Below are 25724 nucleotides of genomic sequence, written 5' to 3'. Positions count from 1 at the left end.
CACTTTGACACCAGCCAGTGCTAGCAAGGAGGGAAAGAGCAGAATATGTAAAGAAACACCCTAAGTAACTTACACACCAACTTTATAATCAAAACACTGTTTTTAACCTAAAACAAGCAAAAACATCCAAATGTATGTGTCCAATTTGCACAATAACCACAGATAAATAAAAGTGAAAAACATCTGGTTTAATTCTTTTTTATTAAATTGCAGTCAGCTCAAGACGGATAACCTATAGCAACAGATTTTAATAGCTGCTGTGGAAGATGGGCATGTGAACAAATGTATGAAAGCAAACCATCTCCAATACCTTGGCCAGTGAAGTCAACATTTAGGGCGAGTTTCTGCAATCCACCAGTAAATAACTAAAATAAGAGGTGCAGCGAGGAAATGGGTGATTTGGAAACCCTGGAAATAGCATGCTACATCCAGAATCAGAAAACTGGAGTGGTGCCATCTGGCCAACATACCTCTGGCATTGACCATGATACTGATGTTTAGGTGAGGTGGCATTGTGGACCAGCCAACACCACACTATCACTGTGAAGGCATTTTACAAAAACAATTACAGCTATTTGGCTGTGCAGGTGTATTCCATGCTCATTACAAACTCGCATGTTATGTCCTAGTCCCGTCAGCAAGTGCTGTCATAGTGTGGGTACAGAACATTGAGGATACAAAAGAGGTGGTGGAAGTGCATAATGAATTCGTTCAACAGAGAATGTTGCAAGAGTGGAAGAAGCCTACAGCCAATGTCTCAGGTGTTATTCATACATGCACATGCTTCAATCTGACATATCTGATCACAGTGTAGAAGTGCAATACTACCCATACAAAATTCTGAGTGTGCAAAAATTGAATGCAGACGACCTCTCAAAAAGAATATGCCTTTGCTGGGAATTTTTCTAACTCATGAATGACAATCTGAATGAGGAGGCCAATTCGTGTGTGTATCAGGCTTGTTAACAAGCATAACTTTAGATACTGGTCGTGTGAAAATCCTGAAATGATACACAAAATGCCACTTCACAGTCAGAGTGTGTTAATGTGGTATGATGTATCATCATTTGGAACCATAGGATCTTAGTTTTTTAAAGATTATCGTGGCAATGTTGTTCTGTGAATGCAAAATGTTATGTCCACATGCTCTACCATTTCCTAGTGCAACAATGTGCTGATCTTCCTGTAACTGCAAACACATTCTTCCAACAAAATGAGGCCCCATGCCATACCTCATGGCATCTCATTAACATGTTAGAGAACATCTTTCCTGGTCATCATCTCCAAGAATGGGGACATTTCCTGGCTCGGTGATATCCTGACCTTTCAGCATGTCTTTTCTTGCTTTGGGGTCATTTGAAATCTGGTGTGACCCAGAACATGCCATATAGGAAATGAAGGATCAAATTCACAGGCACATTCCTGTGCCTGTCCTACAAGATGTGATTTCTAACTTCCGGAGAAGACTTGAAATGTGCATGAAGGAAATTGGCGACCACCTACGTGACACTCTTATATGATGGGCATTTTAAATGGCAGACACTGTAAATATATACTGTATTTATTTTGTATCACTAGTGGAGGTTTCAAGATTACCCACTGTCTGAGCCACCATTTAAAATACCATTTACTCTTATTGTTTTTTTAAAGATTTATTTTATGCATGTAGTCTGTACCTTGTGGGTACAGTGATTATTTTGTTCATTTAACTGTCTGGTTATTCCACTTGCCATGGAAATGGACATATAAAACTTTTCCTGTTTCAAATTCCTTGTAAGAAGTGTGGCAATTTTACTGTTAGTTAGTAAAGATGTAACTTCTGTTCAAGTTTCACTTATTTTAGGCCTGATGTGGTCTTCTTGTATTTTTATCATCATTGAGCTGATGACATTTTTGTGGAATGCAATTTATCCCATTAAGCACTAGAAGCCCAGTCTGTTTATGCCAACTCTGTAATATTGGTCAGTTATTTTGTGAAGTTACCACAATGTCAGATAACCAGTCCATCTATGTTTATTTATCAAGAATATTCTGAACATTTTTTTAATATTTTATGTATCATATTTTATCACTGAAAAGGATGTATCGAATCTGTCTTGCAATGCACGCATGTTCGAGATCAGCTACTTCCCTGCGAGTAGTCTCATAGGATGAGAATTTGTTTTAATACGCAATTATGCCTGCCAGAGCAATTCGAAAGTTTGCTCCCAAGCCACCTCTCAGAATTGTTGAGCTTTTGGTTCTGATGGTTTAACTACAGAATGTCAAATCCATAGTTCTGTAAAATCTATTCTGTTTGACTACATTTTCAGTACTTCATTCCCAATGATTCCTCTGTAGTTGAAGTGTTGCACTGAAGCTAATCCCATGGGTCTCCTGTTTTAAGCACCTATTTGCCCTCTTTTTTTTCTAAGCATTGATCATAAGAATGGAAAATACTTTTTTTGTGCCCGCTGTGATTTTCAAAGGAACCTGTTTCTTTCCACATTTCTGTGTAATGTTTAATGTCAGTGAAAACTTTCTTTCAATTGTATTCAATGAAAAACTAACATGCACAGTATTACTCCCCACTTGTCTAAGTGGTATAGCATTTATCTGAAATCCAAGCGGCAATATTCCATGGCACACCTTGGTACTTTTTTGTGTGGTAACCTTTGTCATTTTTGGTGTGTGTGTGTGTGTGTGTGTGTGTGTGTGTGTGTGTGTGTGTTTTCACAACACATTAGTTTTGAAGGTATGGTCAATGTATTCTGAATTTCTTAATGGCCGAGACTCTACAGAAATTCACCAAGTCCCTGAGAAAAACTTTATTGTTTGCAGTGATCAGTTTTCAATTCGTATACAAAATTACTATAGGAAAATACTGTCTGATGATGAACAATTTTTAATTGTGTTGTGTCCATGCACATATAAAAAGTTGTTTGTCCACCGATACAGGGCGCACATCATATTACACTGTCCCAAGTGTGGACTGCACAGCCACACACATGTTCATCCCTCACACAGTGGTGTTACTTACCAGTTGATGGTATGCAGTCCTTCAATGTCATTGCTTCACATGTTCCAACATTTCTACAGAATCCAAATTGATCTTCCCCAAGGTCACTTGCTACCACTTTTTTCATTTGTCTGTAATGAATTTGTGTTAGTATTTTGCAGTTGTGACTTATTAAACTGATAGTTCAGTAACTTTCACATCTGTCAGCACCTGCTTTCTTTGGGATTGGAATTATTATATTCTTCTTGAAGTATGAGGGTATTTCGCCTGTCTCATACATCTTGCTCACGGGATGGTATAGTTTTGTCAGGGCTGGCTCTCTCAAGGCTATCAATAGTTCTAATGGAATATTGTCTACTCTCAGGGCCTTGTTTCGACTTAGGTCTTTCAGTGCTCTGTCGAACTTCATCCAGTATCGTATCTCCCATTTCATCACCATCTATGTCCTCTTCCATTTCCATAATATTGTCCTCCAGAACATCGCCCCCGAATAGACCCTCTATATACTCCTTCCACCTTTCTGCTTTCTCTTCTTTGCTTAAAACTGGTTTTCCATCTGAGCTCTTGATACTCATGCAAGTGGTTCTATTCCCTCCGAAGGCCTCTTTAATTTTCCTGTAGGCAGTTTCTATCTTACCCCTAGTGAGATAAGCCTCTACATCCTTACATTTGTCCTCTAGCCATCCCTGTTTAACCATTTTGGCCTTTCTGTTGATCTCATTTTTAGGATGTTCGTATTCCTTTCTGCCTGCTTCATTTACTGAATTTTTATACTTTATCCTTTCATCAATTAATTGAATATCTCGTGTTATCCAAGGATTTCAATCAGCCCTCGTCTTTTTATCTGCTTGATCCTCTGCTATCTTCACTATTTCATCTCTCAAAGCTACACCTTCTTCTTCTATTGAATCTCTTTCCCGCGTTCTTGTCAATCTTTCCTTTATGCTCTCTGAAACTGTCTACAACCTCTGATTCTTTCAGTTTATCCAGGTCCCACCTCATCAAATTCCCACCTATTTGCAGTTTCTTCAGTTTTAATCTACAGTTCATAACGAATACGTTGTGGTCAAAGTCCACATCCGCCCGGAAATGTCTTACAATTTAGAACCTGGTTCCTAAATTTCTGTCTAACCATTATACAAGGGTTGTTTCTCAAGTTTTTATTTTTTGAAAAAGATACAAATGCTTTTGTAAAAAAACTTTTAAAAGGTGAAAATCGCTTGGAGCAAGGTTAGGGCTGTATGGTTCATGGTCCAAAACTTCCCAGCAAAAAGAAACAATCAAATCCCGAGTCTTTTGAGAGGTGTGAGGCCTAGCGTTATCGTGCAGGAGCAAAACTCCTTTTGTCAGCATGCCACGCCTTTTGTTTTGAATTGCTCTGCGGAGCTTCTTTAGAGTTGCACAGTAGGCATCTGAGTTAATTGTCGTTCCTCATCCACTAGCAAAACACCGCACTGGTCCCAGAACACAGTTGCCATAATCTTGCGGGGTTTGACAGCGTCTGTTTGGCTTTGACCTTGATGGGTGAGGTTGTGTGTCGCCATTCCATCGATTGTCGCTTGCTTTTGGGAGTGATATGGGATACCTATGTTTCATCTGCAGTGACAATTTGACTCAACATGTCATCTCCTTCTTCCTCGTAATGAATCAAAAAGTCCAATGAAGTGGCAAATCTCTTCCCTTTGTGGTCCTCTGTGAGGAGTCTGAGTACCCACCGAGAACACACTTTCTTAAAGTTTAGGTTTTCAGACACAATTTTGTACAAAACCGATCTTGAAACTTGTGGAAATTCCAAAGAAAGAGTGGAAATTGTGAATCTTCTGTCCTCACGAATCTTTGTTTTGACTGCAGCCACCAACACAATCAGTGATCACAGAGGGCCAGCCTGAGCGTTCTTCGTCATGGACGTTTTATTCAAGCCATAAACTTCTATTAACTGACGATGAATTTCTGCAGCTGATAGGCTTCTCGCGGTCAAAAAATGTATCACCGACCGTATCTCACACGCGGCCGGCGATTCAATAATCGTAAACATTATAAAGTAGCACAGCGATGTGTACACGTCAGCTACAGAGCTGCAACTTGCATCAGTGTGGACGGGAAGGATGCCGGCAAGTGGCGTGGTGGGTTGTTGCGGCGTCTACGCGAACTACAGGACTATACGCGCGGACGGTGCTTACTTAAAAAACAAACCTCATACAATTAACTCTGATGAAAAATTTAAGTCCCTTCCGTGGATTTTACCACTAAAGTTGTAGACTCAAGAGCCAAAGAAACTTTTACATCTTTTTAATATCATGTGGGGTCCCCGCGACCACACGCAAGTGCTGCAACACAATGTGGCGTGTACTGGACTAATGTCTGAAGTAGCGCTGGAGGAAACTGACACCATGAATCCTGCAGGGCCATCCATAAATCCATAAAATTACAAAGGGATGGAGATCGCTTTTGAACAGCGTGTTGCAAGGCATCCGAGATATGTTCAATAATGTTCATGTCTGAAGAGTTTGGTCACCAGCAGAATTGTTTAAACTCATAAGTGTTCCTAGGGCCACTATGCACCAATTCTGGAAATGTAGGGAGTTGTCCTACTGGAAATGCTCAATTCTGATGGAATGCACAATGGACATGAATGGATGCTGGTGATTGGACAAGATGCTGATGTACATGTCACCTGTCAGAGTCGTATCGTGATGTATCAGGGGTCCTATATCACTCCAACTGCACACTTCCCAAACCATTACACAGCCTCCACCAGCTTTTTTAACAGTCCCCTCCTAACATAAAGGGTTCATGGATTCGTGAGGTTGTCCCCATACCAGTACACGTCCATCCATTCAATGCAATTTGAAACGAGACTCATCCAACCAAGCAACATATTTCCAGTCATCGACAGTCCAATGTTGGTATTGACAGGCCCAAGTGATTTGTAAAATCTGTGTTTCGTGCAGTCATTAAGGGTACACGAGTGGACCTTCAGCTCCGAAAGTCCGTATCAATGGTGTTTTGTTGAATGGTTTGCACGCTGAGACTTACTAATGCCTTAGCATTGAAATCTGCAGCAATTTGCAATAGGGTTGCACTTCTGCCACACTGAACAATTCTCTTCAGTCTTCGTTGATCAATTGTTGCAGGATTGTTTTCCGGCTGCCGAGATGTCAGAGATTTGATGTTTTACCAGATTCCTGATATTCACGGTACACTTGTGAAATGGTTGTACAGGAAAATCCCTACTATATCGCTACCTTGGAAATTCTGTGTCCCATGGCTCATGCACCGACTATAACAGGACATTCAAACAAACTTAAATCTTGATAACCTGCCACTGTAGCAGCAGTAACCAATGTAACAACAGCACCAGACACTTGCTGTCTTACACAGGCATTGCTGACCACAGTGCCGTATTCTGGCTGTTTACATATATCTGCATTTAAATATGTATGCCTATAGCAGTTTCCATGGTGTTTCAGTGTATTTTGCCTATGGGAAACTTGTTAGTTCAATTACTATTTACTCTTCCATATTGAATTTTTATATAATGAAGATGACTTCCATGCAATTGTTCCAGTGTTCCCCATGAAAACTGTATTTGTGCTTCCATGGCATCAATTCTACATATGAAATGTTACAGGTAACTTATTGTACCTCTTGCTCACATTACTCAACTGCTGTGGATGACAATGAGCAATACTATCTTCTCTTGTATCACCATGCCACCATTTTTTCAGAGCAGTTAAAAAGATATTTTTCTTAATATTTTATGTAAACTCATCTGGTAAGCTTACCCTATCATGCTCCCCTCTCTAAAAGTAGGCTGTACCAAAAGGAGGAGGAGTGTGCATGATATCTAGCTAGTCTGATAAGTATTTCAATTTATTTCCCTAATTTCTCATTTTAATATTGATCTGTAATGTTCTAGCACAATTCATTGTGGCCTATGTGTCGTGTAGGATTATTGCTTCTGCAAAGGTTTTCATTCCCGTGGAACATGCTCTGTTGATAACACACGCATTTCGTACCCATTATCAGTAGCCAATAGGAAGTAGAAGAAACAAATCGCATGTCAACTGAAGGCCACCACTTTTATCATTAGTTCCAGACTGGACTTGCTCATTCTGGTTTTCAGCTAGCAATGACCTGATTTCTTTCCTACTATTTTTTTCCTGCAGTTACTTTTGACACTGAAATTGACTACTTCTTAGGACTGCCATGACTGGCTAATGACCTCATAAGCCAACCTGGGCAGGCTCCATTCATATTCCAAATGCAGAAGAAACCTGTTTGTTCATGAAAATCCACATTTTATAATTCAATTACTCCTAAAAGATTCCTATATCATGCCCACCAAAATCCTTCAGTACCTGGACACTGCCTACGATGGAACTAAAAGGTTTTATCAAAAAGTAATGGGAATTTAGTTTCCTGGCTTTATACATCAGATTTTCAAATTTTTTTTATCTTGTTGGTACATGTGTTCTTGATGTATGTTTGCATTTTTAGCTGCTTTAAATATTTAGATCATTGTTGACAGTCAAAAAGGTTACACGTGTTTGAGTGCTAAGGGAATTTTTACTCTTGAAAAATGGAAAAAAATGCAGCACCACATTCGAAATGTTGACTGTGGCTTTTGGCAAATCTATTATGAGTAAGACAAATGTTTACAAGTGGTATAATCATTTCAAAAATCGTCAAGAAAAGACGACGACCACACTGGACACATTAGCACTTCAATTACTGACAACGTCGGAGAAGTAAAGGAAATGGTTCTAGAAAATAGTCTCATCACAATATGAGAGGTTGCTGATGATGCTTGGCTCACAGCAAGCAATTTTTTCAGATTTTTTGACATGAAATATGCAGCAGCAAAGTTTTTCCAAAACTGCTGATTTTTAACTAAAAATGATGATGTGTAGACAAGCTCAGAAATTGTTGAATGAAGTAGTCAATGATCAAGAACTTCTAAAAAGGATTATAACAGGTGGAGAAATATGGATATGCGGGTATGACATTGGAACCAAGGTCCAATTGCCCAAATCAAAACTTTCTGTAGAGCAAAGATTGAAAGAAATTCAACAATCTCAATCGCATGTGAAGATTCTTCTCACTGTTTTCTCCTGCACAATTGCGTGAAGAAATCCAAAGAAAATGACCAGAATTGTGGCAAAACCAATCATGGAAATTTCATCACAATAATGCTCCTGCTCACACCTCAATGCTTGTTCATGATCTTTTGGCAACAAACAAAACCGTTACGTTGTCTCAGTCACTGCATTCTTTGGACGTGGGCCCCCTGTGAATTCTTTCTTTTCACAAGGCTGAAAAGAACCATGAAAGGATGTCATTTTGCCACCACTGAGGAAATAAAAACAAAATTGCTGAATGAGCTGAACTTCATAATGAACAGTGAGTTCCAGAAGTGCTTCCAAGATTGGAAAACGCACTAGCACAAGCCTATTATTCTGAGGGACGATTACTTTGAATGGGACGTAGTTGATGCTGAATAGATGAAGAATCTTTAAGGAAAACAGAAGTTCTCATTACTTTCTGCTCACACCGCATATACTGGACCTAATGGCAACAAACAGATCTGACCTCTTTGAGGATGTTCACACTGAAACGGTTATTAGCGACTATGAAACAGTTGCAGCAAGAATAATGGTTACCCAAGTACAAAAGACTATTGAAACAAGTATAAAGACTCATCTCGGAGTAACTACTGAAACCTCCATCCTTCTGAATCCGCTTAGTGTATTCATCTATTGGTCCCCTCCTACGATTTTTAGTGTATACACTATAGATATAGGATGCTAAATTAAATACAATGTGCTGTCAAAATTACTATGCATGGAGCCTCCACTGACTACCATGGCAAAGTCTTATCACAAGACCTCTCTAACTAAAATAGAGGGTGTCAAAGCCAAAGCTAACAATATTATGAAAAGGATAGTTACTATTCACAATACAGCAAAGATGCTGCATCACTGATCGACACAACAAAAAGACTGTCACAAAGACAGTTTTCGACCAACAAAGCCTTTGTCAAAAATAGACAAAAAACAAACACACAAACACACAAAAATGCAACTCACACACACATTATCACTGTGTCTGACAGCTGAGGGCAGACTGCGAGCAGTAGCTCATGATGGGCAAGGCAACCAGATGAGGGTAGGGAGGAGGCTGGGGCTAAAAGGGGGAGAGATAGCAGAGTACGGGGTGGGGATCGGTAAAGTGTTTGTTAGTGGGAGCGTGCAGGGACATGGTGCAGAGAGGGTAGGGCAGCTAGGTACAGTTGGGAGGTTAGACGGAGGGCTGGGAAGAGCGCAGCAGGGAAGGTGGGAGGAGGGGTTGGGGAGAGGGGAGAGTGTGTTAACGGAAAAGGAAAGAAGTAAAAAGAATGGGTGCATAGGTGGAATAGAGGGCTGTGTAATGCTGGATGAGAGCAAGGAGGTGCTAGATGGATATGGACAATGACTAACAAAGGTTGGGGTCAGGAAGCTTATCGGAACGTAGGATATATTGCAGGGCAAGTTCCCACCTGCGAAATTCAGAAAGTTAGTGTTGGTGGGAAGCATCCAAATAGTACATGCTGCGAAGAAATCATTTATATGGAGAACGTTGTGTTTAGTGGTGTGCTCAGCAATAGTATGGTCCTGTTTCTTGGCAACAGTTTGTTGGAGGCCATTAATGCAGACAACTTGTTGGTTGTCATGCCCACATAGAATGCATCACAGTGGTTGCAGCTTAGCTTGTAGATCACATTAATGGTTTCACAGGTAGCACTGGCTTTGATGGGATAGGTGACATTTGTGACCGGACTGTAGTACGTGGTGGTGGGGTTGAAGGGGGGGGGGGGGGGTTTATGGGACAGGTCTTCCATCTAGATCTATTACAAGGATATGAGCCATGAGACAAGGGGTGTGGAGCAGGGGTTGTGTAGGTATAGACAAGGAAATCATGTAGGTTCAGTGGGTGGTGGAATACCACTGTGGGAGAGTGGGGAAGGATAGTGGACACGACATTTCTCATTTCTGGGCATGATGGGAGATATTCGAAACTCTGGTGAAGAATGTAATTCAATTGCTCCAGTCCTGGGTAATACTGGGTAATGAGGGGATTGCTCCTCTGTGGCCAGATAGTAGGACTTTGGGACATGGTCAGCAACTGGAAAGACAAGGCATGTGAGATCAATTTTTGTACAAGGTTGGGAGGATAATTATGGTCTGTAAAGGTCTCAGTGAGACCCTCGGTATACTTCAAGAGGGACCATTCATCACCACAGATACAACATCCATAGGTAGCTAGGCTGTATGGAAGGGACTTCTTGGTATGGGATGGGTAGAAATTATCTAAGTAGAGTTATTGCTAGTGGTTGGTAGGTTTGATATGGACAGAGGTACTGAAGTAGCCATCTTTGGGGTGGAGTTCAACATTGAGGAAAGTGGTTTGTTGGGTTGAGTAGGATCAGATGAAGGAAATAGGGGAGAAGGTGTTGAGGTTCTGGAGGAATGTGGATAGGGGTGTCCTCACCCTCTGTCCAGATCACGAAGATCATCAACGAACCTGAACCAGTTGAGGGGTTTGGGATTCTGGATGTTTAGGAATGATTTCCCTAGATGGCTCAGGATTAGGCTGGCTTAGTGTGGTGTCAAGCAGGTGTCCATGGCCACACCCAGGATTTGTTTGTAGGTAATGCCTTCAAAGGAGAAGTACTTGTGATTGAGGATATAGTTGGTCACGGCAACTAGGAAGTTTGACTGTTGGCTTTTGGAATCCATAGGGAGTTGGGAAAGACAGTGCTAATTGTGGTAAGGCAATGGGCATTAGGGACATTAGTGTATACAGAAGTGGCATCAATAGTACAGAGCAGGGCGCCATGTGGTGAATGTAGTGTCCTGCGATCATCAGGAAAGAACTAACAATCAAGTCTGAACACACTTTATTCAACTAAAACACCTTCCTGGTGGATACTAATTTACAAATGCAAGAACAACAAGAAGCATAAAAATTCTTGTGGTGGCAAAAGCCAGATACGAGTATAAGACAATGAAAAGAAATAATAACCAAAATACTACTCTACACAGTTGCGAAAATTGCATTCGCCCAACCAAATACAACTTTCTACTGAAGGCTATGACAAGTGTCTACTAGCCTAGAGCCGGCATAGGTACTGGCCGGAGCTGACCTAGCTGTAGGTACACACTGCCGGTCTGACTCTGCTGGGATGCTTATAACACCAATTCGGCAGAGTGCTACACATAGTCACATTAGTTTCAATTGGTGATCTCTGTCACATGGCTTTTCACAAAGTAGTGACATGTTTATGTGGTAAGTATGTTGATGTTCACAACCACTGGCAATGTTTTGATCTGAGCTCTTGAAGGAAGGTTGGAAGCCTAACTGATAAGGGGCCACTAAGACAGTGAAGGACTAGGAACTGTCGAGAGTCAGAGAAGGAAATAAATGGTATCATTTATATTGGAGCTAAAATACTCAACTCATGTTTCAAACACCCCTTTACAAACAGTATTGCCACTGCTTATTTGTTACATTACTGTAAAGAGAGATGGTTTTTTGATGTTAGTGTTGTTGGTGGTGAAAAGAAAATGCTGAAATCTCTAGAACTTAATGAACCTCCAGGGCCCAATGGAATCCCTAGCAGATTTTATACAGAATCTAAAGTTGAGCAGTCACTCTTAACCGTAATGTATCATAAATACCTCAAAGAAACCAAAGTGTCTAATACTTGGAAGGAAGCACAGGAGTCACTGATCTACAAGAAGGGAAGCAGAAATAGTCCACTGACTACTGTCCAATATTCTTGGCATCTGATTATTGGAGAATCTTCTAACAAATCCTGTGTTCAACAGTAGGAAGCATCTTGAACAGAATGACCTCCTCCATGCCAACTAGTAAGGCCCCCTGAAAACATCAGTCACGCAAAATTCACTTTGTACCATTCTCATATGGCATCCTGAATGCCATGAATCGAGGCACTCAGGAAGATGCAGCATTTCTTGACTTCTGATAATCAACTGACTCTGCAAGTTATCTGTGCTTATAATCGGAAGTACAACTGCATGGGATATCAAGAAAATGTTGTGACTGAATTGAGGATTTCTTTGTAGGGCAGATGCGGCATGTTATCTTGGACAGAGACATTTTGTGTGCCCGCAGTAACTGTGCTGGGACCTTTTCTGATTCATTTTTATACAAATGTCTTGGCAGACAGTATTAATAGCCACCTCAGACTTTTGCAGATGACAGATTTATCTATAAAAAAAAAATACAATCTTAAACAAGTTGCACAAATATCATGTCGGCTTTTGTTAAGATTTCATTTGGTACCAGGACTGAAATTTAAATTCTCGTAAATAAAACTGTGCACTTCACAAAACAACAAAAATACCGAAGATAACAACAACAAAAGCCTTAGTGTCCTATAGCTGCAATGTCAATGAGTCACATTACCTGGAATTAGTCAATAATGGTTGGAGCTTAAGCAGCAAGTATACATAACGACAGAACTCACAACACACGAAGAAGAAGACTGCATCAGTTGCTGAAATACTGTGCATAAAATAGAACAAAAACTCAACTGAGCAACCACAAATACATCATTTCACAGTAGTTTGTTGAGTATAGATGTGAATGTAGATAAAGTGGTCTTCCTTTAAAGCAGTGGTGAGCAGATTGCTCAAGTTGCGTTAAAAACAAATTATATAAATGAACATTGTATACTCTGAGTCCTGCAAATAGGCTTAAGGATAATTCTACACAACGTTTCAAACATGTCACGTTTCTTTTCTACAGAAGACACCATATAAACATAGCACTCAGTTTCAAAAATTTTATGTTAAACTTGGGGAAAAAACCACTTAAAGAAATTACCACTTAAAGAAATTACCACTTAAAGAAATTACCACTTAAAGAAATTACCACTTAAAGAAATTACCACTTAAAGAAATTACCACTTAAAGAAATTACCACTTAAAGAAATTACCACTTAAAGAAATTACCACTTAAAGAAATTACCACTTAAAGAAATTACCACTTAAAGAAATTACCACTTAAAGAAATTACCACTTAAAGAAATTACCACTTAAAGAAATTACCACTTAAAGAAATTACCACTTAAAGAAATTACCACTTAAAGAAATTACCACTTAAAGAAATTACCACTTAAAGAAATTACCACTTAAAGAAATTACCACTTAAAGAAATTACCACTTAAAGAAATTACCACTTAAAGAAATTACCACTTAAAGAAATAATTTCGAAGCAGCAGGCATATATAAAAACCAGCACACTGAATGTGAAATGTCTTACATTGAAAAGACTGGCAGAAAGAGTAAAATGATATACAAAGAACATACCAAAATCTGTTGCAAAAACACAACTGGCAAATCTTTTTTTGCATACCACCTGAACAGAAAGGCATAATGTCACAAGCATAAAAATAACCTTACCATGCCATGTGAAGCTATATTTCTCCTGCCATATAAAATGTTAAAATAAATTACAGGCACAGAGATGGTTGGTCTTCAATAACTGCTGATATTTCAACCTGTGACAACGCAACCACGCGTGCACCTACCACACACACACACACACACACACACACACACACACACACACACACACACACAAAACTAATATGGCCAACATCTAAGGTGGCTGGTCAGTTTAATTTCAAAAATTTCCCTAATAACACTAACCAACAGCTGGAAACGCAAATGCGAATCTCCATTTGTTACATTCAATAGGACGACTGGTGCCAAGGCAACAACGTTCAGCAATAACAGATTTGCTCCATGAGGTTGATTACAGAATGTGAGAAGCAACAATAGATTTCCTCCCCTTAGAGGCCACATAAATTCTGCAGTAGTATAGTAAGACTGCAATGTGCTTTGTCTTCCTGTTGAGATTCCATGACTGTAACATTGTCTCAGAAACCTTGGAGTAGTGGTTAGGATACTAGACTGTTGCATGGAGAGTCGAGAGTTCAAAGCTCACCTAAACTGTTATATTTCAATTTCTTTATTCGGTTGAAGAACATTCTGGAGGTATCCACAAATGGCAAGAACCATTGTACTGGAATGTTCTGTAACTGTATATATACCATATGTGTTCTGGCCGAAGGCTGTTTGCTCCATGCTCTTGTATGTGCAATTTCTGAATAAACTTTCGTTAAATGAAGTTAGTGTTCCTCATTCATCTAATTACATCTTCTTCCGCGTGACTTTATTCTGGTGAAGATGCTGGGTTTGGAACTTGTGATAGGGCACATTATCGACAACACAGTGGCTCCCATAAGACCATGACAGAGCCACTGTTTACATGGCGAGAAACCAGAGTTCGAGGTGGATAACCAGTTTCAACACACTAAAGGTGTCATAATCAGATCTGAATGTAGATTAACATTTATAAACCATTTGAATATAACAATACATGAGGCAGACCAGCTGATATAAAATCACTGTCACAAAAATTAAGAAACAACTACTCTCATTGCGTTATTTTTGTTTTTTAATTTTTGTGACATTAATTAATTTTTAATTTAAAAATTAAAAAACAACAATAATGACCATGAGCGTAGTTGTTTCTTAATTTTTGTGACAGTGATTTTATATCAGCTGGTCTGCCTCATGTATTGTTATATTCAAATGGTTTATAAATGTTAATCTACATTCAGATCTGATTATGACACCTTTAGTGTGTTGAAACTGGTTATCCACTAAACAGTCTTTAAGCGATCTTGGATTTTGAATTATTTCTACAACAGAGTGATCACCCCACTATGCACTGTGTGTACATTGCAGATTGCAGTCTATCGGAGACAGAAGAAGAAGAGGACATTACGATGACAGCAACTGTGTGCCACTACATGAGACATCCTTCCGAGTTCTCTGGTGACAATGGCCAAGATCCAAACAAGAAGCTGAAGGTATACGAGCATATAGCCTAATTTAACAAATGGGATGACGCCGTGTGTTTGACTAGCGTATTTTTCTACTTGGAGAGTACTGCCAAGCTATGGTTTGAGAACAACGAGGAGAAGCTCACAAGCTGGGAAATATTCCAGGCGGAACTGCAGAAGTATTTCGGAGGCACCCAATGACAGAAGTGCAAGGCTGAAGATAAATTAAAGTGCAGGGCACAGCACCCAGGAGAAACTACAGCTTCCTACATTCAAGACGTCTTGGAGATGTGTAAAATAGTGGATCCTAGAATGAAGGAGGAAGATAAGGCTCAACTCTCATGAAGGGTGTTGCTGAGGACACACATCAAGCCCTACATCCGAAGGAGTTTCCGACAGCAGACAACTTCATAAAATGGTGCCAATATATTGAGACAATGCATCAAAAAAGAATTACATGCAAGAAGTTTGAATGGCTTCCAAACGCCGTATCAATGCCTGTGATGGAGAAAAAATTGATTTCACAAGTGTTCATCAAATAGTGGGAGAGGAAGTTTAGAAGGCACTTCGATTGCACAGCGAGCGAAAAACCGAGACGCTTCAAGGGGGTCATAAGGGGAAGTGGAACAGACATTGAACCCAATCTATCTTCCTTCATTTCCCTTTAAAACAGTGTAAAAGTCGAGAAGCAAATGAAGTTACATTCCTACAATGCCGCTTGAGGAACATGTTTGGGCACCGAGGAAGACTGACGGCTGGAGGACGCAGGATAACCAACCAGTATGTTTTCACTGAGGACGACCAGGATATGTGGTGCACTACTGTCGAGAAAGGTGGCGGCTATTTGATGACGCCTGTGCCAGAAGACAGCAGACTGATCTTAGCTGAGGCCAACTCTGGGATGAAGAAGATGAACAAGATGATGTGGGTGCAGGACGACATAGGTGATCATCGCCACAAGCTAGCCGCTGGAGACGACATTCCCCAACACGCCGATCAAGTTCTCCATCACCGTTTAGAAGCTCCAGCCGATCACCTAGCTGCCACAACCTGGAAACTAAAGGGTGCAACCTTCCTCAGAGGTGAGGCCGCCGAAGAGAAAAATCCTCCACAGTCGATCACTACAAAAATGATAGGAAACTACATCGATATACTCATGGAAGGCCAACCAGCCCGAGCTCTTGTGGTCTCTGGAGCATCATATTCAGTCATTTTGGAGAAGTACCGTCGCCAGTTGCAGAAAACCGTATTCGTCGACAACAAAACATCTGCATATCTGCTGAAGGTGCCTAGTGGGAAATATGTAAAACCTGCAGGAAGATGTGTCAATCGTGTGGGTATAAGTGGCCATATATAGCTGTTATAATTCTTTGTCTTACAAGAGTGTAGTCATGACGACATTCTCTGATGGGAGAGGACTTTTTGAAAGCTTCTCAGGCAACTATAGATAGTGGTCACTCTTAAGATTATGCTAGACGAGATGAGATACTGTGAAAAGGAAGATGCGCATCCGAGTGTGTGGAGACTGTGTGCTGGATGAAGTGATCATTCCTGCAGCCATTGCTAGAAAGGTAACTGTCGTGTCATGTCCAGCATGAACCCATGGATCTTGTAGTGGAATGTAAGAGGCGCATACCACTGATGAATAACTTGGTCATCCCAGCCTCTGTTGTCACATTTAAGAACGGATTCAGTGAATTGTGGATAGTTAACTGTCGCCGAGAACTGCAGATCCTTCCGAGATGCATGTGCATAGCAAATGCTGATCCATTAATTGAAGAACAGCTAAGTGTCACAGAAACCTCCCATGCCAAGTCTGTGGGCGAAAATAGTGCTAACACTACAAGACAAGATCTTCTAGCTCCACTATCATCATATCTCACTAAGGAGCAGAAGAAGAAGCTACTTGCCATTCTTCAAGAGTTCTCTGAATGCTTCAATCCACAGGTGAAGAGGAAATTAGACAAATTGAAGGTGAAGCACCAGATTAGTACTGGACACCATCAACCAATAAGCCAGAGAGCATACCATGTGTCAGCAATGGTACGTCGAATAATTCGTGATGAGGTAGAGAAAATGATGAAGAATGACATCATTCAGCCTTCACAGAGCCCATGGTCCTTGTCAAAAAGAAGGATGGCAGTTGACACTTTTGTGTTGATTACAGGAAGCTTAATAAAATAACTAAAAAGGATGTTTACCCTCTTCCACAAACTGACGATACACTAGATTGTCTGAAGGGGGTCTAAGTTTTTCTCAACCATGGACATGTACTTGGGATACTGACAAATCCAAGTAGATTGTAGGAGTTTAAGGTAGTGCCATTTGGTATGTGTAATGCAAGCAGCAATTTTTGAAATCCAGAAAAGATGAGACAATAACGGATTTTCCTATTCCTGTAAGTATTCGAGATGTGAGAAGCTTCCTTGGATTATGTTCTTGTTACCGTCATTTTATCAAAGACTTTTGTATCAAAAGCCAGGCCACTCCAAGAGTTATTAAAAGCCGATGCTAAATTTATCTGGGGGTGGTGATCAACAAGATTTTTTCAATGTGCTGCGAAAAGCTTTGACAACTGACCTTGTACTTGGTCTGTATGATGAGAGAGCACACAGATGCCAGTGGGTATGGGATCTGTGCTGTTCTGGTGCAAATTTCGAATGGAAAATAGAAGGTTATAGCCTGTGCTTCTAGGACAGTTACAAAAGCTGACAGAAACTACTTAACTACAGAAACAGAATGTCTTGTTGTGATCTGGGCAATGTGCAAATTTCAACAGTCTCTATAGAACGCCGTTCACAGTTGTTACAGGCCGTCATTCACTTTGTTGGCTGACAGGTCTTACGGATCCAACAAGACGACTCGCCAGGTGGGTACTACATCTTCAAGAGGATGACATTACCATAGTGTACAAAAGTGGAAGAAAACACCAAGATGCTGACTCTCTCAAGAAACCCTGTACAAGACTATCAAAACTTCGATGAAGATAGTGACTGTCTCGCTGCACTTCAGGATCTCTCTGCTGAGAAGAAGGATGCTAAGATATCTCAAATTATGCTTGTCATAAATCTGTCAGAGGATGTGAAAGGACAATTTAAGGGAGTTAATGGATTACTCTGCAAGAAAAACTTTGATCCATTTGTAAAGAGGTGGCTACCAGCAATTCCTAAACACATGTGCTTAGATGTTCTACAGAAATTCCACGACACACCTGAGACCGGACATTCAGGGTTTATTAAGACATAAAATAGGATCCGCAAGAGTGTTTTATGGCCAGGTGTATTTAAGAGTGTCCGTCACTATGTGTCGCACTGTTCAGAGTGCCAGGGGGAGAAAGGCAGTTCCTCAGAAACCACCTAGCCGACTCGTGCCAATGCCACCAGCCAAAATGCCTTTCCAGCATGTTGGGATTGTTTTCCTCTGACAATTCCAACTTCTGCTAGTGGCAATAGATGGATTATTGATTGCACTGATTATCTGACACACTATGCCATTACAAAAGCCGTGAAAACAGCCAAAGCATTAGAGGTAGCCAAATTCATCATAGGAGACATTGTATTAAAACACCGTGCCCCAAGGTCATTAATTACAGATCAAGGGAAAGTTTTTCCATTGAATCTTGTGACAGAGATAAACCATCCACAAACTAATGGGCTTACTTAGCACCTTAATAAGACTTTGGCCGACATGCTATCAATGTTCATCAATGATGAGCAGAGCAACTGGGATGAGGTGCTACCTTTCATGACGTTTGCCTCCAACACCACCAAACAAGACACCACAGGATTTACACCATTTTTCCTGCTGCATGGGCGTTGAGTGACTACGACGATGGAAACTGCTTCCATTACATCCCGATGACGTGGACGATGACTACGTCGGCCAGGTGTTAACCAGAGCTGAGCAAGCTCAGCAGTTACCTCGACTCTGCACGCTGCAAGCTCAAGAAAATGATCGTTGAACGTAAGAGACGAGCCACCGTCCTGTTGTCTACCAGCCTAGTGACCTCGTCTGGATCTCCACTCCTGTTTGGAAGGTTGGTCTCTATGAGAAGCTCCTCAGATGCTACCTCGGATCTTATAAGGTTGTAAAACAGTTGTCTGATGTTTCTTATGAAGTTGGAGATTTCAACCCTGACACAAGAAGATGAGAGATCAGAGATACGATCCACATTCTTCAAATGAAGCCCTATAAGGATCCTGCAACCCAGGGTAAATTCGAAGCTCCAGCAACGGGCAACAAGTGGAAAGGTGGTGAAGAGCATTGTGGTGAAGGAAGTTCCAAGAAGATCACCGCCAGGGTGAACATCAGTCATTGGGAGTCGGATTATGCAGGACCGATGACCCATTCCCAGATTAGGACGACGTAACACCGAGACATTGTTCTCTTAAGGAGGTAGCAATGTCACAGAAACCGTGGTGTAGTGGTTATGATACTAGAATATTGCATGGAGGGTCACGAGTTCAAAACTCACCTGAAAGTAAAATTTGAATTTCTGTATTTGGTTTGAGTACATTCTAGAAGTATCCACAAATGGGAAGAATCATTGTACTGGAATGTTCTGTAACTGTATATATACCGTATGTGTTCTGGCCGGAGGCAGTTCCCTCTGCGCTCTTGTATGTGCAAGCGGTGAACAAACCTTCATTAAGTGAAGTTAGTGTTTGTCATTCATCTAATTACACCTTCTTCTATGTGACAATATTGATCCGAAGTTGTGCATCATTAATTATCCCACTGCCAACTGCATTCAACAATGTACTCATTTAGCTCTTATTCACGAAAGGTTCCATTACACTCATTATTCCAGAGAATTATTTCGGCTTTATTTAATGACTGCTTCAAAAATTTTTGAAATTTTATTGGGACTGATTAGATGGTGCTTCATGGTCACAGTAAGTGGAAATTCCATTCTTTAAATGCCCAGTATTCAGAGAAGTTTGAATGTTGTGTGGATGGGCATCAAAAATCTATCTCAATGTTCTGTGATCAATCTGTTTGAGAAAGCTTTTTAGGACACAACTGTATCCATCCTACAGGAAGATTTACAGTTTGCACCAATGTCCAAGCTTTTATCAGTTGTTGATTTTACAAGTTCTGTTGAACAAACCATTTTTCAACTACCTCCTAATGCTTGGGAGGAGGTTAGGAGAAAAGCAAGTCATGAGTTGACTTGGGCATGTTCATCCAAGAGTAATGTAATAGCAGTTGAGAAGGCTGCTTTACATTCACTCATAATGAATCTGGGTACTGTTATTATACCCTCCGTCACAGGCACTGCTACAGTGGTATTGGACAAGCAGGGTTACATTCAAAAGATACAGTGTTTACAATCTGATTTACAGTATTACAGGATTGATGATGACCCTGCCAAAAGCATTAAAATGAAATCTTTTGCAGGAAAGTTCCTCTTCGTAGGGGATGATAAGAAGTCTTAATTTAATGTGATGTGTCCCCCCCCCCCCCCCCAACCTTCTAGAGTCTAAGTCCTTCCAAAGATCCACAAAAAAGCCATTCCTCTTGGGCCTAATGTGAGTAATATTGGTGCCCCAACATTATCATGTAGCAAAACACGTTATTAGTGTGTTGAGCCCACTAAGAGGTCGGTATGAGCATCACATTGAGAACTCGCCAGATTTCTTATGTTGACTTTTTAGAGGGATTGCATCTGAATGACTGACATTTTATTAAGTTTTAATGTGGTCTGTCTCTTTACTCGTGTTCCTCTATCCAATTTGTTATGGTTGTGTATTTAATATGAAACCAATTTCGGCATGTATTGATTTTAACTTACTTTTTAGTGTTCCGGGTCTCTATCTGTAAAAAAAGCATAGAATTGCTTTGTTGTCCGTCCGTCTCTCTGTCCGTCCACCCATCCGATTGTTAAGAGCCCTTTTTCTCAGGAACAGTAGATGTATCAAGTTCAAATTTACACACACATTAAAGTCTATAGTCCCTTGGCAGCATAAATATTTTAAGCTTGTATATCAATTTAATCACAATATACAGCTATTTATGCCAAATATTTTGATACTTATAAACTCACTCTTCAAACCCTATAGGGTACTTCCCATTGACCTAGAATCATGAAATTTGGCAAGAACCAAAGTTTCAAAGTGCAAGTAAAGGGGAAAAAAATAGAAAATTGTTAATCTGTAAACATAAAAAAACTTTTTCTGTAATTTTTCATCTGTCTGTCACAACCCATTTTTCTCTTGAACAGATTGGCGCATCCAGTTCAAACTTATGTCACAAACTAAGGTCTAAGATCCCTTGGGGCATAAAAATTTTAAGCTTCTAAGTCAATGTAATCAAAAGATATGGCTATTTATATCACATATTTTGAGACTCGAAATCACACTCACTGAAACCAACAGAGTACTTCCTATCGACACAGAATCATGAAATTTAGCAAGAAGAAAGTACAAGTAAAGTAAAAAATTTGAAAACTGTTAGACTGTAATTGTATCACATAAAAAATAGCTTTCCTTCATTAGAACATACATTGCACTCATCCCTCAAAAGCCATCAGACAAACTTTACTGCATGAGAAGAAAATATAAGGTGTCATGTTTTCATAAGTAAATAATATTTTATTAAATCTTCTATATCTAACTTTAAAAACTAAGTTCCCTGCTTGCTTCTTTTTGTATACCTGGTTTAGTCCAAGGAACTACTGTAGACATTTTGAAATGGTCTTTGAATTTCTGGGAGCAATATCTTTCCAGTTCCTACATCAAGAACATGCAAAAACTGTCGACAGTCTCAATTCCAAGGATGGGTGAACTACATACAATGATTATCCTGAAAGTAATGAACGTTTTGGTCTATCGTGACAATGGGCCACCATCTTGGTGGCCAATATTTCTACACTTAGTACGCATCCAGTGGTGTAGTCTATGGTATATCTTTGACTACTTTACTTTCTGTGATTGGTTAAAATGTGTGCTGAAGCATAAAATCCCACCACGTAAGGTGCATTCTATGGTGTGGAAAAGGAATAATGGTGCATTGATACCTTGGTTTACAGAGCTCGAGTCAACTCTGACACTTAAAAGTTTGTCAGCTGAATTAGCCCATCTCAAAGTCACCTTTCATCAGAATGGTTACAGTGAAAGACAGAGCAGACGTGTTGCAATAATGGCCAACCGTATACCAGGTGAGTGATGACAATACTAAGGTGGTACCAGTGTCTATGACATTTTTGCTGCACACAGCGAGCATTTTCAACAGGATTGGCTGTATTCTGTGGAAATGTGATGTGAAATACGTTTTTCAACCACCATCTAAGACCAGTGCCCTTTTTATTAATCATAAACGATGATCTCTATCTGTGCAAAGCAGGTGTCATCACATTCCTCACAGTTGTGGCATGTGATATTTCGGTCAGACAAATGCTTACAATAATTGAGCAAATTTGCTTTGCAGGATACTGCTTTGACATCGGTCATCCTATGGAATATGACATGGAGATTCTGATATTGACTTCCAGCTAGTGGGTTAGTGTTGAAATTTAATAAGTAGCCAACCTTTTTGCCTAAATTCTGCATGAAATCCTGATATCTGCTGTCTTCCTTGTCACAGGTGGACAATGCTACCCCACACATTGGTTATTAATATTCATTAACTATAACATCCAACATTGGTCATCTTGGGTTATGTGGTGGTCCAGATATGCACTGCAGATCTAGGTTTTAAATTCCCTCAGACAGCACTGCCTTGTTTTATTTGTGCCTCTGAAGTGACAGGGTGTGCACCTGTCAAAAATCGGCAGTTGTCAAAGACGTCACCTAGCTGCAGTCCAAAAGTTATTTGTACCACCACACCATTTTGCATAAAATGGGAAAGGGTGCCTTAATAGGCATTCTCGAATAACTTTAAATCCATAATTATGTATATAGTTCCCACTGAACAAAGAACAAGTCCCTTATCACCTTTCAAAGTACCTTTTCTGTGTTTCAATGTAAATGAGCCTCTGATCCTGAATAACATCTTGTATTATTTGTGTGCTTGATTCTACCTGCTTAGCTTGTGAGCAACAGCATATCATGCTATACCACTCAGTACACCCTTCCTTTGAGTACTGAGATTCATCTACAAGTTATCTAGCCACTCGTCATGTCAGTTATTAATTTGCTGATGTTTTGTGGCAACTCCATTTGTTCGCATCCACTGACAGTAGCACACAATGTACTACACCAGCAAAACACTTGCAAGCCAACATTTCACACATTTTGCCAACACCCATGCTTGTAACTTCTGCCACAAGTAGATCTTTGACTGCCACACTTCCAAGGAGCTACATGCTTTATCCTATGCTCACTCAGTCTCTCTTCCTGCTTCAGCAAGGAACACCATGTAGTTTGTGTCTCTAGCTGCCGCACTTCACCGGAGGCCACATTAACAGAAGAGGTTCAAGCCAATATTCAATTTCCATGTTTCCTCAGAGTCTGACAGTCATGGGATGTTCTACTGTCTCTCCCGTGCCCAGTCCTCAAGCTGCATTTCCTCAAAGAATTTTAGTCACAGTCCTGCAAAGCCCATGGCCAGACATCTGATTCATATCCCCAGTATCAGCACCTGGAATAGTGCAGTGAAGTGTGCTCTGTACAGTGTTGTCTAGTGAGTGCCAGAAGCACCAGGTGGCTTACATTACCATTTCTTTCCCACTTGCTTTGGTATTCCTTTATCGCCAATGCATCCAGAAATGTGTTTCTTTTATCTATGCTTGCTGGCTCCCTTCACCGCTAAGCAAGTCCATCTTCGCCCCAACTGTCTCGCCTTTTGGTGTCCATATTGCACCCATCAAAGTTGTTCCAACAAAACCTAGCAGCAACATCTTTCTTCCAGTGTTCATTCATTCGAGTCACCAGACGTTGCCCACCACACACTGTAACCGGCAAATTGCTTTGCCCTGTTTAAAAGACTAACCAGGAGAGAGGGCTACCCTTAATTCCGAGAACACAGGTTAATTATATTTTGTTGTAGTAGTTAGCCAGCCGGACTGGCTGTGCGGTTCTAGGCGCTACAGTCTGGAACTGCGTGACCGCTACGGTCGCACGTTCGAATCCTGCCTCGGGCATGGATGTGTGTCATGTCCTTAGATTTAAGTACTTCTAAGTTCTAGGGGACTGATGACCACAGCAGTTAAGTCCAATAGTGCTCAGAACCATTTGTAGTAGTTCATCTTTAGGAATAAATAACAAGCAAACCACCTCACATGTTTCCTTCAGCACATTTCATTAATTGTTATTTATCCTTGCCAAATTTGTGTAAGTCAGGAAACTTGGAAGCCCCACTAAGAGCGAAGGAAAAAACACTTAACATCGTCTGCCAATCATCACCTGTAATATGGATCATGTTAATTTAACATGTAGGTCTACTACTTTCATGGCTATTCTGTAACACTGTATCTATTTATGTATCATCATTTGTCTTTATTATTTACAAGGGGACCTTATGAAGTGGCCCTCTTAGATTTTCTTCACGAATACAGGATTTGAACATCAGTGCCCAATATCAATTTCCTACAGCAATATATGCAATTCTCAAAACAACTTGAAAAAATTGCCTTTGAACTTTAGATTTCCATGCAGTGCTAAGTACAAAACAACTGTGAAGTATTAACAAATTTGTCCGAAGCTCAGAGCTTAGCATAACAGAACTGCCACTATATGTTCGCTGGTTTCAAGCTCGCTAATGGCAAACTTTTGCAAATCCATGTTTACTACCAAATAGTATTTTTTTAAACAAATAAAAATATTTTTATTTTTAATTACCGGACATATCTGATATTTCTAATTTTTGCACTAAATTTTAATTTATTGCGAATACTTGCATTTTCATGTGAATAGCAGCTAAAAATAAGATAATCTCATTTTTATTAAAAAATTGATTCCGTAATTGTTAATTAACATTTCGATTTGGTACGAAACATGGAACTTAAAAAAAAAAAATCAGAAAAGTAAGTAATTAGCATGATTCAAACCTATGTCTTTATGACAACTGCGCAATTACATTATGCATTGAGCCATTGAAGAATTCCTTATATAGCCCTGCTTGGAAACCAAAAGTTGTTTTTTAATACCATCATATTACTGTAGGAATTTGATACCCGGGCACTGACCTCCAAATCCTTATTTTAAGACGTTTCTTGTTTGTCTTTTATAGTGAACACTTTAGGATAGTCTTAGGACTGAAACCAGTCTTGGAGAAATTTTGGTGCAACTGGTGCTGCAATGGAACAAAATGTTTTCAAAGTATCTACATTCCAATACTACAAGCAATAACAGAATACACAACTTAGAACTGTCACATAAAAGACTGTCTTACCTTCAGAGGGGCAGGATATAAGCCTCCTGTCATCTTCATGACTTGATTTTTTGCTCGACCAAATATCTGGTCTCTGACCCAATTATATTTCAGTCCAAAAGCGAGCAGTTTATCTGGAAGAGCTCTGGGGGAACGATTCACTTTTAGTTCACCAGATGCTAGTTGTTTGGCACACAAAACAGCAACATCTTCCAAATACCGCAATGTCCTAAAAAATTAAATTATGTTCCTAAACATGTGTAACAATACAAATGATATGACCAAAAATTATTAAATGGTAGTGTTGTAAGAGCTATTATAAAACTAGAATTATATATTAATTACTGTATAAAACTAACAGTTACATATTTATACAGATTTTTCTTTTTATGTTGACAATGGGGATAGAACGCTCAATTATTTGCATACAAATTTGATTAAATTAGTAAAACAGTATTACAACAATCTGTTATAGAAACAGGTTCCCAAGCCACG

The 25724-nt window shown here is 39.9% G+C and overlaps 1 protein-coding gene across 1 annotated transcript in view; it reads right to left on the bottom strand.

The window, feature by feature from the left end:
• The window catches only part of LOC126272299 (trifunctional enzyme subunit alpha, mitochondrial), a 153892-nt gene that overhangs the window by 42729 nt on the left and 85439 nt on the right, over positions 1 to 25724 (bottom strand). Inside the window, exon 5 of the mRNA XM_049975064.1 lies at positions 25251 to 25458. Within this exon, the coding sequence (XP_049831021.1) occupies positions 25251 to 25458 (208 nt within the window). The remainder of the gene's footprint in view (positions 1 to 25250; positions 25459 to 25724) is intronic.

Source organism: Schistocerca gregaria, chromosome 5, assembly GCF_023897955.1.
Source record: "Schistocerca gregaria isolate iqSchGreg1 chromosome 5, iqSchGreg1.2, whole genome shotgun sequence".
Taxonomy (NCBI): domain Eukaryota; kingdom Metazoa; phylum Arthropoda; class Insecta; order Orthoptera; family Acrididae; genus Schistocerca; species Schistocerca gregaria.
Note: the sequence above shows the minus strand (reverse complement) of the source record. Positions and strands in the feature narration are given on the sequence as shown.